The sequence below is a fragment of the Phyllostomus hastatus genome, unplaced genomic scaffold, assembly GCF_019186645.2.
Source record: "Phyllostomus hastatus isolate PE091 unplaced genomic scaffold, TTU_PhHast_1.1 phas_contig_34, whole genome shotgun sequence".
Taxonomy (NCBI): Eukaryota; Metazoa; Chordata; class Mammalia; order Chiroptera; family Phyllostomidae; genus Phyllostomus; species Phyllostomus hastatus.
In genome coordinates, this window is record NW_025333857.1 from 54,477,484 (window position 1) to 54,496,507 (window position 19,024).

At 37.3% G+C, this 19,024-nt stretch overlaps 1 protein-coding gene across 3 annotated transcripts in view; it reads left to right on the forward strand.

Moving 5' to 3' along the window:
- Positions 1-19,024, forward strand: part of SLC44A1 (solute carrier family 44 member 1) — a 171,216-nt gene that overhangs the window by 87,835 nt on the left and 64,357 nt on the right. For all 3 annotated transcript variants that reach the window (XM_045840086.1, XM_045840088.1, XM_045840087.1), the window contains exons 5-7: positions 6,934-7,024; positions 14,360-14,529; positions 16,377-16,466. In XM_045840086.1, coding sequence (XP_045696042.1) covers positions 6,934-7,024; positions 14,360-14,529; positions 16,377-16,466 — 351 coding nt within the window. The remainder of the gene's footprint in view (positions 1-6,933; positions 7,025-14,359; positions 14,530-16,376; positions 16,467-19,024) is intronic.

Consider the following 19,024-nt stretch of genomic DNA (forward strand, 5'->3'; position numbering starts at 1 on the left):
ACCTTTACAAGTTATTAAAATTTTTCATAAAGGAAAGCTATTGGTTCCTGTAAGAAATGCATGTAGTAGGCAAATAAAATATTTCTCAATTCTTTGTTTCTTTTAGACAAGAAAGTGGAGTTGGTTTCTTGGACACGTAAGCTTGTGGACCACGCTGCCAAGTATGCGTGACTAGAATAGAAAGTTGGCAGGAAACAGCTGAAAGTTAGATTGGTTATGTCAAGATGCTGCCATGCTGCCAAGAGCTTGGAAAGACAAGCAGAAGAATTTAGATGAATATGAAAGTATAAGTTCTTGTACATGAGTTGTGTGGTAGGTCAACAAATGTGCATTTTATTATGGTTCCTAGTTTATATATGATACAACTCATAATATCTGATGCTAGGGAATACAACAGTTTGAAAGTTGCTTTAAAAAAATTTAAGTTGCCAAAACCACGAGGACTCAGTATTAAACTTCTTTGTTTATCATTTTCCTGCAGTAATGCATGAGTTTCCTGGGAGCTAGATCATACTGTTTTCATCTCAGAATATCCCAGCCTTAATATAGGACTTCACACAGTAGCTATTCATAAATGTTTTCCGAACAAATGATGGACTGAATTTCCCTCCTCATCGCTGTTGCCACTTAGTAATTTCCCATTCCCTCAGTGTACTCAGTTTTGTATCCAAGTGGTTACCAGCAGGTAAATTGTTTAGCTTCAATGTAACCAGAATTGCTGTGAAATCAGTTCTTTTTATTCATCTCTTAAATAATTCATCTTATTTATTCATTCGCCTGTCTTGCACGTACTCTCCAAGTGATTATTCATGCCACTTCTTTTAAGCCCCCTTGCTCTTCCCCTTTCCTAGCCTTACGTCTGCCCCGCAGAGAAACTGAGATTGGCTGGCGAGGGCTCCCGTCCGAGTTCTTATTTTCAGCAGAGCATGAATTCCATCAACTGTCCTTCTCTCCACTTTCCGTTGAACTGGTTTCTGTCCTCTTTATTTATCATTGTTTTTGAAAACTCAAATAATGTGTGCATTGTAGGACGGAAAATTATCCTTCTCCCTCCGTTGCTAACTTCAGCTTTCATGAGATTTTCATCACAACCCAGCCAGACCAGGTGGTGAAGAGAGGGTGAGAGTGTGGGCTCAGACAGTCCTCGCCCTCCCCTCTCCCTTCTCTAATTCTGGCCTGACCACCACCTCTGGCCAACAGACCACTCTTCACTCGACTCCACTGCCCCATTATTCAGCATGGGCATCCAGCTCTGAGCAGATAAGTCCTACTTAAGACCTGCGTTTTCTTTCAGCATATCATTTATTGGCACCTGCTTTGGGCCATGCACTGTGCCAGATGCTTTGCATGATTTTTTATTCTTTCCACTTGCCATCTAAATTCTAAACAGCAGCTTAGAAGTGAAAATAACCTGTGATTCAGTTGGGGACATTAAGCCTGGTCTCAGTGGGTGCTAATATTTTACATGGAATTCCTTATGACCTTTTGCATTATTCCTATCAAACTATTTTTATACGTAGGATAAACTATTTTTCTGCTGTATTTTATAATGTATATATTGTTTTTGTAACATAGTAGTAAACTGGCAGAAATTTTATTTTCCTTTTGTTTTGCCCCATTTGCAGTTTGTAAAAAAGCATTCCCATTTAACAGTGCTTCTTCGATGTACTGTAGATTGTATACGTTTTGAGAGCTCTGTGACTTGGCACTTGAACCATGCTCACATTTTGAATTGAGCCATGCAGCTGGGTGCTTCCTCGGTGGTCATTATTTTGAAAACCTTGACAGATGAACTGATCCGTTTAGATAAAATTTGTGAATATTAAGACTTTTGATAATCCTTATCTAGTCAGTAACAATATAACTTAAAACCACAGAGTCATTATGGATTTTTTTGATGCACTGAACCAAAAGATTGTACTTGTTATCATTCATAATGAATGAAGTGATAAACCCTACCAACTGACTTGATTGCCACCAAGTCAGAGATCCATAAGGGAAACTTGATTGTTAAAACGTGGGGAAAATGCTTACATTTGGTAATGCAATTGAAACTAATTCTTCATTCTACAAATAATTAAATAGCACTCATTAAGTATGTGCCAAAGAGACAGACAGGGTACAGTCCTCATGTTTAAGGAACTTGCATTATAGTAGATAGGCAAATTTCCCTCCACCCTCCATGATACGTAGTAAAAGTCTTGCACATAGATGTCCAAAGTTAATTCACTCAGCAAATAGGTATGGTGTGCCTGCTGTGTGTCAGTAGTGGTTGACATGGTGTCACACCATCAGCTGATTAAAGGGTGCTTCTTGGGAATTGCAAAAATGTCCATCCTTTTCCTTAGTTACTCCAAATTGAAGCTGAAAATTGCCTTGCATTTTTCCAGCATGTAAATATATAATGCTTTCTTAATTAGAGAAAAGAATTAAATTCATTGGACTTCGCATGGCAATTTGTTTTCCATAAGGAAAATTGTTCTGCATTGAGAAGTTTTATTTTTTTATTAGCTAGAATTTTCTAAATCATGTTTCTTAAGGAATCTTTTGATCTTAATTTTAGCATATCTTACAAATATTACAGTAATAGTACAATTAAACAAAATTTTAAAGCAAGAAGAATTAGCCTCTAACTTAACCAACTTCTGGCTTTGTATCTTTGTTTCAAATAATTTGGTGTTTTAGACCAGTGGTTCACAAATGAGGGTCATTTGCCATCCCTGCCCTGGGACATTGGGCAATGTTAGGAGATGTGTTTGATTATCCCCACTGACTGAGGAATTAGGGGGTGGCTACCGGCATCGAGTGGACAGAGAACGGGGATGCTGCTGACATTCGGTAATGCACAGGACATCCCCCTGTAACAAAGCATTGCCAAGATTGAGAAATTTTAGATAGTATAGTTTGTAGTGCATAGTGAAAAGTATATGAACATTATATATAACATGTAAGACTAAAATGTGAGGTTAAACTAGGTATTTTTCCTCTTCTATGTTTCTTTAATTTTAATTAAATGCATTGGGTGTCATTGGTTAACAGGCTCACATAGGTGTCAAGTGTACATTTCTACGATACTACATCTGTGTATTGCACTGTGTGCTCACCACCTACAGTCAAACCGTCTTCTGTCACCGTGTATTAGGCTTGAATATCACCTATGTGCCCAAGATATGGGTTCCAGATATTTTGAAGCATAAGACCCCAGTCCTCAAAGAGACCACATTGTAAAATTAGAGATGATATATACTCTCATAAATCTAAAAGTTACAAAATAATATGCTACCTCTCTCATGGAGCTCAGCAGTATATATCCTTGTTTGGGTGAGTCAGAGAAGGCTTGACAGAGGAGGTGAAGCTCAAGTTGCTCACAGAAGTTCTTGTCGAACTCGAACACTCACTCAGGTACTGGTTAGGAAAGGACAGCCCGTGCAGAAGCAACAGCACGTGAAAAAGCCTGGCAGCTTGTTAAGCTGTAGTCACTGTAGGTAGTTAGTTATGTTAAGATGAGGCTGGAGTTTTAGGTAGAGGCCTGATGTAGAAGGGCCTTGAAGCTGAGGAGTTTGGGATCTATCCTGAAGACGACAGGGATGTCATACAACTCATGCCCATTCTACAAAGACAGTCCCAAAGGAAAGTTGTGTACAGCATGGAGATGGGAAGCCCTTTGGGAGAGGAGCTCATCTGACTCAGTAAGAGATCTGGAAGGTCTGAGACAGCACAGAGAGGTCTGATTGCCAGAACTTGGTATCATGAATATCTTGAATGGTATGGGGGGAGACAGCAGATAAAAAAGAGAAAGGTTGACGTCCACATTTCATCTTGGGGATTTCATGGTTGATGGAGCCAGGACTGAAGCAGTATGGGAGGAGGTAGTGCAGATTTGGAGAGTAGGAGATAAAAATGTTTTGGGGTTTTTAAAAAATACATTCTTTTTGAGGTATCTATGGGACATACATCGTTTGCCCAGGAGCTTATTGAATACTTGTCTGATTATGATTATTAGGAATGACATAGAAGAAACATTGTGGCCTAGAAGTAAAGAATTCTATTTCTAAATTTTCCAGTGAATGCTCGTAAGGCTTGAAAGAGTTACTAATTTTTTTCATCTGTAATGTTTAGAGTATGGTGATGGAAACATATCTCTTACGGGAGTTATAAGTGATATCGAGTTGAAGAATAAATAATTGAATATTATAAAGCATTGGAAAAATTGTAGTAGTTAAACACTCTGGGGGCTATACAAACTTTTACGGAGACAAATGTTTATATACCAAAGTTAGATACCTAAGATCATTCATCTTGATTAAAATTGGCTGAGTTCTCTAGTGTGGTTTAGATAAGTTTTTGCTTTTTGTTTTAGATTTTTCATTACTCAAGTATGATTTTTTCCTAATTTTGCATTAGAAGAAAAATTTCATCTTACTGTTTGTGACCAAGCCTCTTCTGCTAACATTGTTTATACTTGCCCTATTAAAAAAATAAGAAAGATACCACCTTAAAAATGCTTGCTGAAAATGTGTTAGCTAGTAACATGAAAGAAAAACAACTGTACAATGTTTGCCACGATGGGGTTGTTTTAATGTTCTTGCCTGAGTCTTCTCTGTCCAGCAGCCCTTTGAGCAGGAAGCAGTATGAAGTTTCTTATAATTGTTATGACGAACACATTGTAAAGATCTTTTCCCTTTAATCCATTTAGTACAGGATCTATTTAGTACTGGCCAGTGTCCCAGAATACCATCAGAGATAAAGCTATTATCCTTTCATTGAGCATTATCCTAGGAAAGCATTTATAAGATTGAACCCTGTTGCACCTGCTGACCTCCTTTTTGAAAGGGAGGAAGGGTGGGGATGGAGATTATGTTCGCTGAATTCAGATGGAGCAGGGTGTTTGACAACCCGGAACAGTGCTTTAGTTAGGGCCTTTCACACTGTGCAAATCGATTCCATCTTGGACTCGGAAAGAAATAAGTTGACAATTCAGATCAGGAAGTTGATGATCGCACTGGGTGCTTTGCATTATTGGCACAGTTGCTATTTTTTATCATGTGCAGTTCTATAATAGGACTCCCAGCTATTTCAGGGATTAATCTGAAATGTTTGCTTGCCGTTGCTGTACATGGAATCAAGTGGCATTATCTTCACACATGAAAGACTACTTTCAGAAGGGTTAAGAGTTTTAATATTTTGCTAACTTAAAAAAAGTCATTACAATGGAAAAGAATGCTCAAAAACAGTTTTAAAACCTTGATTTCCTATTGAGTCTTGTTTTAAGAAGTTGAAGAAATTTGAAGAACAGTGCCATATAACTTTCAAGTCTCTCTTTAAAAGCATTTTACATTGTTAAGTTCCTTGAATTATCTTTATGTAAAATAGATGCTACATGTGTTTATGTAAGTATGCTATTATAGTCCAATATTTAAACTCTTGACAAGTTGGTTGCTGGTTTGGGAGCAGCATTCCTGAAGTGAATGAAGGCTTTGTGGCTTTCTAAAATTTTCTTTGATTGATAGAACAAGATCTGAATGAAATAACATCGCTTCTAATGGTGTTACCCCAACAGATCTTTCTTCTATATTCCATTTCAGTTTCTTCTCACATCCTCACATGACATTTCTACAATTATTTCAGTGTTAAAATCTGCCATTTTCATTTCACATTATATTTTAAACTTTTGCCATGGTGGTACATTATAAAAGTTCATGTTTTATGTAATGCAAATGGAAAGCCATCCTATCTGTATTTAATAATAAAGTATTTGACCAAATTAGTAATCTGGTAAGAATATCATTTAATAAAATATAAGCAATTTACCTGATATAAAGCTGTGGATCCTTGGCAAGATTAGATTATAGCTTAGGTTGGCTCAGTTAACAATACCTATTGTACAAAATTAACAAGTCAGTAAAATAAGATTTATCAACATCTTGGCAGACTGTATTCATCTGAATTTTCTATGTTGTTTAGATACATATTAGCTGTATAGTCAGAGAATAGCTGGTTGCACAACCAATCCAGGACTGAATTTAAGCTCTTTTAAACTATCTGAAAACTGAGGACTGTTTTATCAGTTTAGCAGTTTTATCAGTTTGTTCAGTTTATTTAGTTAGTGTTTCCTGCCTTTTAAATAAGAAAAAAAGTAATATCTGAATGCACATGTGCTACGTGCGATAATTTTAAATATTCAGTCATAAGGAGCATAGAAAAGAGAGGTTGCACATGTGCTTGAGTGTGAGTTTTGTGGTCAAAGAGATCTCAAGTTTAAGCCCACCTCTTCTGCTGGGTAGCTCGTTTACCTACCTCTTAGCCTCTATTGCCTTCTCCATAAGTGGATTTAATAATACATACCTGCATTACAGAGTTTTAGTAAAAGATATGATTAATATTTATGGGAATAGAGGTAGAGACTTACCCTACCAGTAACTTCCTAAAAGTTCCCAGCATAATGGGAGGAGGGGACAGACCAGCCTGGGAATGGGCTGCTCGGCCTCATTCTCAGGAGTCGTGGTGCTGGCAAAGACTCTTGGTTTCTTCAGCAGGAGAATTTTATCATGTTTCTTTTTCTTCAGTTCGGTTGTTTGGAGGCATTCCTGGATGCAGTTTGGTCAGTTATAATTAAAGTTGATTCTTTAAAATACACACACTCACACATAGCCTGATATATGACAGACACTCTCTTAATAGAGGTAGTTCTAGTACTTATTGCCCTTAATAGTATTAATTAAAATTTGTACGTAAGTTACTGCAGAAGAAATGTTTTAAATGATGGACTGGTACCATGGACCAAATCAGGTTCTTAGTAATCCTATAAAGTTCTATAATGTTTGAAAGTTATATATGCTGAGTTAATATTCACATACAAAATAAAATTAAAGTGCATTAATAAGAGAATTTATTCACACTCTGCTAGCTAATGTATAACTTTTCTTTCAACAGGCTCAGCACTATGTCGCTACAACCTAAAGATTTCTGAATACACATCTTCAAAAGCTCCTCCTCTTTGCCCCAAACTTCCAGTTCCAGCGAGGTAAATTTTATTGCGTATTGTTAACTTGTGGTTTTTGTTTTTTTGTAGGTAGATTTTAAACTGTACATGTTATTCTGAGAAAAGAGTCACTTGATGATACCGGTTTCCTAGGTCCAGTACTTTCACATCAAAGTATTTAAAGTAATAGTAGACATGATAACATGTTATTTATATCTTTAAAAAAAACACACACACACAGGCAAACAAGTTTTCTCATTATCAGGTTTTTAAAATTTCTTTTGGGGGCTCACTATTTTTTACAGTGACATAATGTTTAAGTGTACAAAACTGCTGAATCATTGTAAAATCTACAATAAACTTACAAGCCAAGTCTCACAGTCTTTAAAGATTCTTAGAAGTTGATCCCAGTAATACTAATGGGGACATTTTTAAATTTACATGACAAATTTAAAAAATATTCCAGTGATTTTTTCTCTATAGTTTATTGTAGGCTATGTCCTTTAGGTCCATTCTCTGTAATAGATTGTTTGCATATCTTACCCAAGGTCTTATTCAACAAACATTTATTACTAAGTACCTACGGCAGGTAATGGATACAAGAATGAGGAAAAACCTCATGGTAGTTATAAGTAAAGCAAATTTTAAAATTATACGTTGATTTTTAAGAAGGGAAGGAAATTTTCAAGCACTGTAAATATATCCTCAGACTTAGGTTTATAGGATTTGGAGCATGGCTGATCTCAAGAACCTTAGCGTGTATCTCTGACCCATGTGTGACGTGAGTCAGCGTCTCCAGGAATACTGACCTGAACTCCTTTTATTGCATCTCAGTATATTATAGAAAGCTGTTGGTCAAAATTTTGAGACTCAGGTCTGCTTTCCTTTGGATTACTTATGGGTGTAAACTTGTGCTTTATTAACTTGAATTTCAAATTTTCTATTGAAAAGTAGACAAAGGATATAGCAGTTAAATTGGTTTCAGCTTTTAGTCTTGTCAAGTTGCTATTGGTGTTAAAATGTAAAGCCTTTGGACATAAAAATAAAGGAGCCATTTTAAACCATACTAAGTAAAAGGGATCTACAAATTATGGGCTTAGACTGATAGATAAGGAGATGCCATTTGTGACAAGTGAGAACATCAGGAAGGCTGTGACAGTGGAGAAAAGGAGGTCATTTGAATAGAGTCACTGGAGAAAATTTATCAGTGTAAGAAGAAGAAAAGCTGTGTCCTCCTGAATTGCTAAATTCTGTTTTAAATGCATATTTTGAGTACAGTCACTATGTTAAGGCATAAACATATTATAAAAGCATAACCAGAAAGCTTTGGGAACAAGGTTGCTTTGCTCCTCCTGTATAACATTGGGTGGGAGTACAGGGGTATGGGGCGGCTCATACTGCAAACCATCCTCCGCCTCTCACCTATGATCCTACCTCATTGAGAACTGCCTGTTCCTGGTCATTTGGGGTGTTTTAGTCTTGGCTGCACATACACTCACATCTCACATACAGCATCCTAAGGGCACTCACCAAAAGACAAAGCGTAGTATTAGGGGCTTGGAGTGTAGAGATGGACAGACTTGGCTTCTAACAAGGTTATCCACTAGTGTGTCAGTAATCCAAGGTGCAGTGACAAACCTGTACCATCTGAAAACTGAGCATATGCAATGTTTGTACCTTAAAGATCCTTACAACCTAAGTGTCTTACCACTTTTGTCTCAACTCAGCCTGTTGGAAAACAAACAAGAAACAGTTGATAGGAGGAAGGCGGATTTGGACCCCGTAAACAGCATCATTTAGTATTTGGCATGCAAAATGAAAGGATCAGAAGTCAGAATAAATTTGTTCTAATAAAAAACTCGGGACACTGCCTTGTTTCATACTAGAATTAAATACCAAATCTAAAACGATGTCTAAAATCCAGTGTGTCCCTAAGAAATTCTGTCCTTAAAAAAATTAGGGACTGTTTTTACATGTGACTTTTTTTTTTTTAAATGTGTCCGAAAGACCAGCACTAGCCAAACTTGTGATACAGGCAAATGGCCCTTGGCATCTTTCATGTCTCTTTTGCTGTCCTCCTTGGGGCACCCTAGTGGGACAGAAAGAGCTGAACTCTGACCCAGGTAGGCCTGGATGCGAGTTCTGTGTCACCACTTTTTATTTGTCAGCTTGAGCAGCTCTCTTAATCTCTCTATAAACCAAGTTTCCTCGTATATGAAACGGGCATTTACTACTTCTGTCATGGAATTATGAGAGTTAAATAAGGTAGTATGTGTTCACATCCATTTTTGTGCTTGGTTTTTGACTTGAGAGTAGCATTCCTTTCAATCTTGAGCCTTCTTTCTTTCCCCCAACTTTGTTGGGCACCCAGGCACCTTCTGCAGCTGAAAGCAGTGCCTGTTTCAGAGAAAAGCAGTTGTAAATTGATTTTCAGTAAACCACTAGTCCCATGTAATTGCCAAATGGTTAGTATTCTGGAGAGCTTTTGAATTTAAAAACAAATGCCTAGAAAGAGCCATATTTACCCAAATTCATAACTCTCTATTAGTGACATGCTAAGCATGGTAGCAATAGAGAGGCTAGCTTAGGCTATATGCTTGCACTGCTTAAAGTTTAGGTATAGCTAGAGAAAATTGCAGTATTAGAGCTAGATTGCATAAATTCAGTTTATTCATCAAACATTGATTGTGGTATTTCTGGATGTCAGAAAGGATGCTGGATGTTGGAGAATTAATAACATAATATAGAAATGAGATACTAACAGCCAAGAAAAACTTGTTATCTATTTATATTTTTAAGTGAAGGATTCAAGGTAAATTAACATTTATAAATCACCTACTGTGTGCCAGCTACCATATTAAGCTTCTCATATGTATTATCTCATTTAGCCCTCACAAAAGCCTCTACGGATATTATCCCAATTTATAGGTGAGGAAATAGAAGATAAGAGAGATTAAATGAGTTATTCAAGGGCACACAGCTAATTGTTGGGAATTAGAATTTGAACCTAAGTTCTTGTAAAATCTATAATACAGTTGTTGTTTTTTTTTAAAGAGAAAGAGAGAGTACAGGAATTAAAGAAGAGAAAAAAATAAAATAAAATGTATGAAAACCATTGCATATTACCATCAGATTCTTGACTTTTTTTCCTGTCTTTTCTGTGCTATGGAGATATTGCCAGAACCCTCTGTTGTTCCCCTTTCTGAAATAAAACTTTTAATTAGAAGTCATGTGTAATTGCTTATTTAGAACCCGGAGAGTTTTTTAAATTGAGTTAAGATTGGTTTATAATGTTATAAAGTTTCAGGTATGCAACATGACAATTCAGCATCTGTATATACTGTGTCGTGCTCACCACGAAAAGCCTAGTTGCCATCTGTCACCGTGTAATTCACCCCCTTCACTCATTTCACTCTCCTCCACTGGTCACCACTGACCTGTTGTCTGCCTCTGTGAGTTACTGCTCTTGTTTTCTGTTTTATAATCCGAAGTCCTAAAATAATTATGTGAGGTGCCTACTCCTGTCTTCTCTTACAAAGGCATAGGGATAAAAGATACTAGGCATTGTTTGTCCCCATACTTTGAGGGGGCTCATTAATCGTGATAGTCTGGATGTAAAGGCAAATAGACAGTATGTTTTCCAGTGAGTGGCCAATTTAAAAAGAAAAGTCTTTAAAAGACTCATTATAAATTCATTTTGTTCCTGTTGACTAATGTTTCAATCATGTGAAACAGCATCAGTTCTTGATGGAACAGCATTGACTTCTTAGAGATTCAATGTTCTGTGGGCTTCAAAAAGTAGTGAAGCTTATAAATAGAATTCTTCATGCTCGTCCTCTCAATGAAGAAGCACAGGCTATGTCATGTAGGTTAGCCACTAAAATAGAGATCTTGTATACTGGGCTGCCAGAACTATCACTTTCTGAAAGGTATATGCAATCAGCTGACTCATCTTAAAATCATTATATCATGGGATTTAAATGGTAAAGTATAAGACAAACTGTATCAATGCCATGGTTACTTAGATATTGTAGTAAGAAAATAATTCAAGCATTAACTCATGGGTGGTTGAATTGTTTTCTTTTAGGTAAGAGTTGAGAAAAAGAGTGAGATATAAAGGGAATCTAGTACTTTTTACTTAAAAGCTAAGTATTTAATTTTATTTCTTACTCCTGTGTCCAAAGATTATCTTCTCTTTTGCCTTCTATTTCTGTTATTCTGTACCAGTAAGAGCATATTTTGACCATCAGTTAAAAAATGTAGCTAATCAGATTGTGCTGATTCTATAACCTTGAAATTTAGGGTTGTTAGGGTTTTTGGGTTTTTTTATTTTTAACAGACACAGATTGAATTATAAGTCAAGGGACTATAGTTATTTTGCTAAATTTCTTTGAGGGGTACACGTAAAAAGTATTCTTTTCAATTGGTCATATATTTATGGTCATATATTTATATGCCCTATAAAAATGACCTGAAACAGTAAGATCAGAGCAGATATTACAGTGTTTCCTCTTTGAAAAAATGAGGGATTAGAATTTTAACAGTAGCACCCTTCCCTTTTCAAATGATCTGTTCTCATTCTACGTTGGAAAAGCAGAAGCATACTAACGATATTGAGCTTGCTGCTCCTACTAATTTAGAATCATGGATTTCTAGGTGGGCATAATATTATTGTTGTTATCATTAATATCAGAAAAGACAGAGGACTTTTCCTACCCTTTCAACTAACAGATGGAAAAACAGAGAGAGAGAGAGAGAGAGAGATGGAGTGATATGCAACTGTGTAATGTTAGGAGAATCTCTCATGGCTTTTGAACCCCAGTCCAGATTTCTTTCTTTTATTTCTTTTAGGAATGGTGTGTGTTTCTTTGAGTATAAAAACACATCAGCATCCTGTTAAGATATGAGAGCTATATAGGTGGAGTCATGTCTGTTCAGAGGATCAAGTTTACTATGGTTATTTGACAGGAAAAAGGAAACAGGAAAACAGGCCAAGAAAATTGGTGGCTATTGAAAATAAAGAAAAAATCATTCGTGTCCTTAAGGCAGAGTATTTTATGTTTAAGGTCAGAGGCAAGTGAGTTAAACAGAGGCTACACTGGAGATGATAGGCTAATAAATAAAGCAGGGGAGATTCACGTAATCATGGGCCAGAGAGGACTTGAAGGCCAGAGAACTAAGCCTTAGTTAAAAATATGGTTACACACCCTAAGATGGGGACATTAATCTGGTAGACACAGTATCTAGACAGCATCTGTTTAGAGGTTTCCTTCCCAAATCAGCCTCTGTTGACTTAGGAACTTAAGATTAATCCTCTTTGATTTTCTTTCTTGTATGTAATATGTCTAACTAAATCCATTTCACTTCAAAGTATTTTGTAATTTAATATCTTTTTATACCATTAGTGAAACAACTTTTGGTGAAAAAATGATGACTTGCATACCTGCAATTAAAGTGTTACTCAGAATGCTTTGGCTTTCTGCAGTTTCTGACAAAATATCAAATCTTTGTCATCAAGTTTCACTAAAACTTTCACGATCATCATTTTAGAGGTATACAGAAATACACCCACAGGTGACAAGATGCAAGTTTTTTAAAATAAACATTCATGTCATACTGTCACGTCATTTTGGGATATATTTTAATGAAGCATAACTAAGGTAAGGCTGGATCTTTAAAATTATATTATTTTATTGTTCCATGAAGTTTAACAGTATGGAAGAAATTGCTTGTTCTTACTCACAGTGGTACCATTTACCAACATTTGAGGAAGGAAAATAGAGTAGTATTTTTCTTGTGTTTATACAAAGTTGCTTCACAGAGATTAGGAACCTTGGAATTTGATGTTTGACCATGTAATCTTAACTACTAATGACCAAAATACAGTGCCAACCAAGAATAAAAACATACTATATCATTCCAGTCAAAATGTTTTATGAGAGCTGCGACTGACAGTCCTACAAATAATTCTGAAGATGTGGGATTTATGTTAGCGATGGCTAAATTTTAACGTAACACACACATAAGTGTGTCTTCTTGCATTGATACACATATGGGGTCTCTTAGAATCCCAACAGATCACAACTGAGGGCATGTTCATAGAGTTCTGTTTGAAACCTCTTCCGGGTTAGATGTCTACCGTCTCGTAACTAAAGTTATGAATCTACCCTCTCAGAAGCTAAAGTAGAACCGTGTCAGTAACAAACCTGATTAATGTCATGCACCACGCATAGCTGTGTTCCTTCACAAGTAAAAGCTGCAGTCTGACATAAGATTATTTCTTTTGTGGATATTAATAATCTCATGGTAACAACATATAAAAAGAAAGCAAGTAGCCTCAAATTCGATGACCCTACCAAATGAGAGATTTTTCATTTGTTTATATTTTTGTTCTGAACCATATCTATCTATCTATCTCTATATATATCTATATATATATCTATATCTTTTATACAGAGATGCAATCATCACATTAGATATAAACTTTGGGGGGTTTTCTCCTTGTTCTCTTATGTCATATATACTTCCATACATAATTATTCATGGCTATTGTTTTATTTATTTTTTAAAGATTTTATTTATTTATTTTTTAGAGAGAGGGTAAAGGAGAGGGATTGAGGGGGAGAGAAACATTGATTGGTTGCCTCTCACATGCCCCCAACCAGGGGACCTGGCCTACAACCCAGGCATGTGCCCTGACTGGGAATCAAACAGCAACCTTTTGGTTTGCAGATCAATGCCCAGTCCATTGAGCCACACCAGTCAGGGCCATGGTTATGGTTTGAAATAGCTGCATATTATGCTGTACTAAGTCATGCTGAGACATCACTTATTATATGACAGTTCCTAAGCTTGTGCCCAAACACCATTTTTAACATAAGGTTTTGCATGCTGTTCTGATAGAGGAAACATCCTACTAATGGTGGCACATTTCAAGCAATAGCACATGTGTGTTTTTATTTTTAAATAGCTTATGGCAAAACTTCATTTTCAGTTCAATGAATATATGTTTGTAAGCTTTGTCGTCTGCCCCTTGATTGACAGATGTGTAGGCTGAGGAGTTTAAGTGTTTGGTTTTGCTTTCGGTAGTTTTATATGTGTGTGTATATGTGTGTGTGTTTCTTTTTAGAAGGGGAGGGTAATGTCTTCCGTTGGAATGTGCACTCCACCCTCTTTGATAAGGTCTGTGGTAAGATTTGCGTCACTACCCATGACGATCATCTTCATAGCATCCAGCTCACAGCTCTTAGCTCCCATACGACGTGTGGAGGGTGGAGTGTATTGCAGTCATATTCACCCTTCATTTGTGTGTTTGATGTGGCATTTATATTAAGTAGGAGTAATTTTTTTTCTGATTTTTTTTTCTTGTGTCACCAGTGCACCTATTCCATTCTTCCATCGCTGTGCTCCTGTGAACATTTCCTGCTATGCCAAGTTTGCAGAGGCCCTGATCACCTTTGTCAGTGACAATAGTGTCTTACACAGGCTGATTAGTGGAGTAATGACCAGCAAAGAAATTATATTGGGACTTTGCTTGTTATCACTAGGTAATTGTTTTTCTCATTATTAGCTATTGGGTAGTAATGCAGCAGAAGACTGTTTTGTCTTTTAACCAAAATATGAATACAACTGGGGATACTTGTAAAATGTTTCACTTCCCATAGCCAAATAACTGTTTCAGATTATATATACTTATACATATATATATATCTGAAACTCATTTCTTTTTTTCTCATTGGAGAAAACTGGTGTGTTCCCAAACTTGGGTTACTAAGTCTATAATAACCTTTAACATTCTAAGAAGAGGCTTCTTTTTAACAGATCAACACCCCTTTGTTTTTAGTTATGAATCTAATCTTTGGCTTATTTGCTTATAAAAAGAGGCCACATATTTTTATGTATATTTCCACCAAAAAGCATAGAATTTCTGATTGATTACTTTTTGAAATATTTTTTCCCTTGCAGTCGTTCATAATATCACTGTATTGCTGGAAAAATTAGGAAATCTCCACTTGTTAGCCGTTGAGTTTCCTCGTCATTGAGTAGACAATATAATCAAATAAAACTGTTATTTTCAAGATATAAACTCCCTATATTATCCTAGAACTATATGTAGCCATGTTAGAATTTATAAACCTTTTCAGTTGGGAGAAGTAAAGTGGCAGGAAGCAAACAACCATTTCATTTTATGAGTAACATGAGTAGTTATGTCTGTTAACAACCAGAGTAGTCATTGAGAAGACTGGCTGTATGCCCGTCTTGTCATTAGAGAGTATTTTCTTTTTGCTTAGGTAGTACTTGACTCAGTTGAAATAATGCTGTCCATATGAAAAGCTATTTCTGTGATATTTGAACTGCTCCTATCTGGTTTTGGTTCCTGTACATTTATTGCAAAAGTGAGTACCTTAATAATGTTACCTAGCTTGACTATTGGCCTAGTTTTACATACGAACTATTTGGTTTCTGAAATAGTTGAATACTTTACCAAGAAAAAATAATGTAAGCCTTAAAATATTGTTAAGCCATTGGAATTCTATCTTTTTATTGGAATGGTTCTCTTGAGGCTTAAGTTCTTTGTCCATTTGTTTGTGGGGTGGGCCTTTTGATGATAACTAAAGATGAACAAATTATAATTTTAGAAGTGAGTTTCCCCATAAAAGGGCTAAATTCTCCCACTTTATTTTTGACATTTTTTTTACTCAAGATTTTAACATGTCAGAATTTAGCTGGGGATGGGTAGAAGAGGTAGCTAAGGAACTCACACCAAGCTTTGCTCCTTCTTGAAGAGCTTCTTCATCAGGACCCTGACCCCAGCCGAGGAATCTTTGGCTTCATTAGGCTTCAGGATGTTATTCCATAGGGTCAGACCATCTCTTGGAATTTCAGAGGAGACACAACCAGAAAAAGATAAACTACCATCTAGTGTGTTAACCAACCACCAGAGAAACTGGTCCTGAGATGCGTAGATGACTCAAGGAGGTTTAGCACCTAACTGAACTGATCTGTCTGAGTGTGATAATTTTTCTGGTCACCCACATGACATGTCATTCTCTGCACTTGGTGTGTCGGCATGTGTGTTTGCATGTGAGTTCTGACGCCTTCCTGTGGAGAATCCACAACAGTCCTGTGCTGTCTTGAGTCACCGTGTGCATTTGCATGTATTCTTTTCTGTGTTTGTAAACCCACAGTTAGGTGCCTTTGGGTTCAAGTGGCACTAGTACCAAGGTCAAAGTGTAAAACCAGCCAGTTTCCTTTCTTACCTAAATCGGGGTCATGAACTTGTCAATAGCAACAAATTATTTCCCTAGGAGAAAACAATTGAAAAAGTTTCTCTTTATGTTTTCTGGTGTTTTCAAGTAATATTCTACATGTTCTCTATTTATCTTCCCTGCAGTTCTATCCATGATTTTGATGGTGATAATCAGGTATATATCAAGAGTGCTTGTGTGGATCGTAACAATTCTGGTCATACTGGGTTCACTTGGTAAGCTGCTTATTTCCTTGTTTTTCAGTAATTAAGAATTGAGACTTAACCATTGCTTTTGTCGCTCCCGCAATTTGGAACTACTTTGATTATTTTTTAAAAATTTCTGCATGTGAATTAATTTTAACTGTAAAAAGACTGGTAAGTGGATTACATAGACATTAGGTTACTGTGAGAACACTAAATCAAGTAACATGGTAAGGTCATTGGCAAATGGAGATTTTTTTCCCAGGGGCTACCTTTTCCTTTTTTTTTTTTTGGGGGGGGGTCAGTATTAATTTTGGGGGAAGAACCCAAGAGAAAATACAACAACTGAGGCTCTGTTTTGCTTCTGGCTCTTTAATTTTCACTTGATTCTCCCAGTGTTCCCTGCCCTGTAAGGGAAGGACTCCCTTCCTTGTGTCTGGCACTCTGTGAAGGCCCAAATCAGCCATTCTACGGTGTTGAGTTCTTTCTGGTTGAAGAGTGGTCCTGGCAGAATAATTGTGTGTGTGTGTTTAAAATTTTGTTTCTCATTTTTCTGTCTATTGACATTCTATTTTATCTTCTGTTTTGTTTTACTGTTTGTAATGAAACTTTCTGGGATTTCTGTGTTTATTATCTACTTAAAAAATAATAATTTTCTCTTCCCAGTTATAAATGTGACACCTACTCATGGTATCTAACTACTTTCATGGTAGAAAATAGAAATTTAAAAAGAAAGTAAAACTTGTATTTTCACATGCTACATCTCCTCTTTAGATTGTTTACTTTTGCCTTTTAGAATTTTATAATTATTTTTACCCCCTCCTCTCAGTTCACTGTTGTTAGCATATGAAATCCATACTAGTTTCCTCTTGTGTGTGTTTATATATGTGTGTGTGTGACATATATGTTATTTCATTTTTCGAGGCTATTAAACAATTTTAAAAATAATTTTCTTATACATTCAGGATTTCAAAATAGAAGTATTTTCCTTGCTCTGAAATATTTTTCATAGACTTACAGTTGTTTGGGTTTGTTTACTCATCTTCAATAGAAGAAAACAATTTATGTTCAGTACCTGCCGACAGGTGTGGGTGTAGACTTTCCCTTTGATGCTGTTTACTCTTTACTTGAGTGAAGATAGAGGTTAGGTTGACTTGTGTAGAACATAACTCAGTTTCTTACCTTCTGGGCATTTCTATACACACACACACACACACACACACACACACACACACACTACTCTAAATCTTCCATTTCCTTACCATGGCCTGCAAACCCTTACTGTGTAATCTGGTCCCCAGCTACCTTGTTACCCACATCTCTTATCTTTGCTTATTGCACAGATATAGTGGCCTCCTCCTAGGTCCTTTGCCAGCTGTGGTCCTACCTCAGCATCTTAGAATTTACCTCTTGCCTGGGGTATTCTGTTGCGCGTGGGTCACTGGCCAGCAGTGACCACAGAACGCTGTGGATGGCTCGACGTTACCCAATTATAGGCGGTCGCGAAGAGAGCGCACAAATCCACCCGAAGTTGATGCGTTGTCCACAGCGACGGCTCGTAGCCGCTGGTTCCAAGTGGTCTCGAACGGGGTTCCACCTCTGTGGTCCCGAATCGCTGCCCCACGTTGGGCGCCAGCTGTTGCGTGTGGGTCACCGGCCAGCAGTGACCACGGAACGCTGTGGATGGCTCGCCGAAACACACGTGAGAAAGAACAACACATGCACAGAGACAGACTAGTTTCTGTGGGGAAGTAGGGATGAAATGGCCACCCCCCCTAGTGGGGAGCGCGCTGATTTACCGTCCATACCTGCTTTTATTAGGCTCATTTTGCATAATAATTCAGGTAAAGTACAGTACTCATTCGGGGAAGTAAGGAACCATAGAAAACAAAGAACTCTGCTGGTCTATTGAGTTGGGGTCAAAGAGCTGTAAGACTGAGGAACAAACTAACTTCCTCCTAAGACCCTTCTCATTCAACTGAGAGCATTCTAAACAAAGGAGGTTTCACAGTAATTTACATATTCTTTCTTAGGCCTGATCACCCCGGGAAATCCACACTTCTCAGTACCGAGCTGTACCACCCTGTCATTGTTTTAGGCTTAGGTGGAGCAAGGGAACTAGGTAACCAAGAGATAAGGAGATTTTCTCCCAGACGCTGAGAACTCAGGCTATGTCAAAGCCGAGGAGCGAGGTCCATCACCCCCCTTTTGCTGCAGCCCCCCAAGTCCTTCTTTTGGGGGGCCTCCCAAAGTGATCGTGCCTGGCTTAGGTCGTTCTCCCCGTGGGGAATCTTACCCGTCTTTGGCTAACCGACCACGCTTTTTGGGGGTTCAGCAGCAGAAGCAGCATTCCTGCCAGGGAGATAAGCTTTTGTCTCCTTGCTGGCTTACGGTTCCAAGGGTGTTCCCTTAGCCTTAGCTAGGCGGGGGTTTCAGCCTCTGATACCAGTCAGGGCGGTTCCCAACAGTATTCTTTTCTTAGTTTCACAGAGATTGCTGTCCCTGTTTTTGATTCTCTTGCTCAAATTCACCTCACCAGTGAGGACTTGCTTACCCATTTTGTATAAAATCACAATACTTTCTCAATGTCC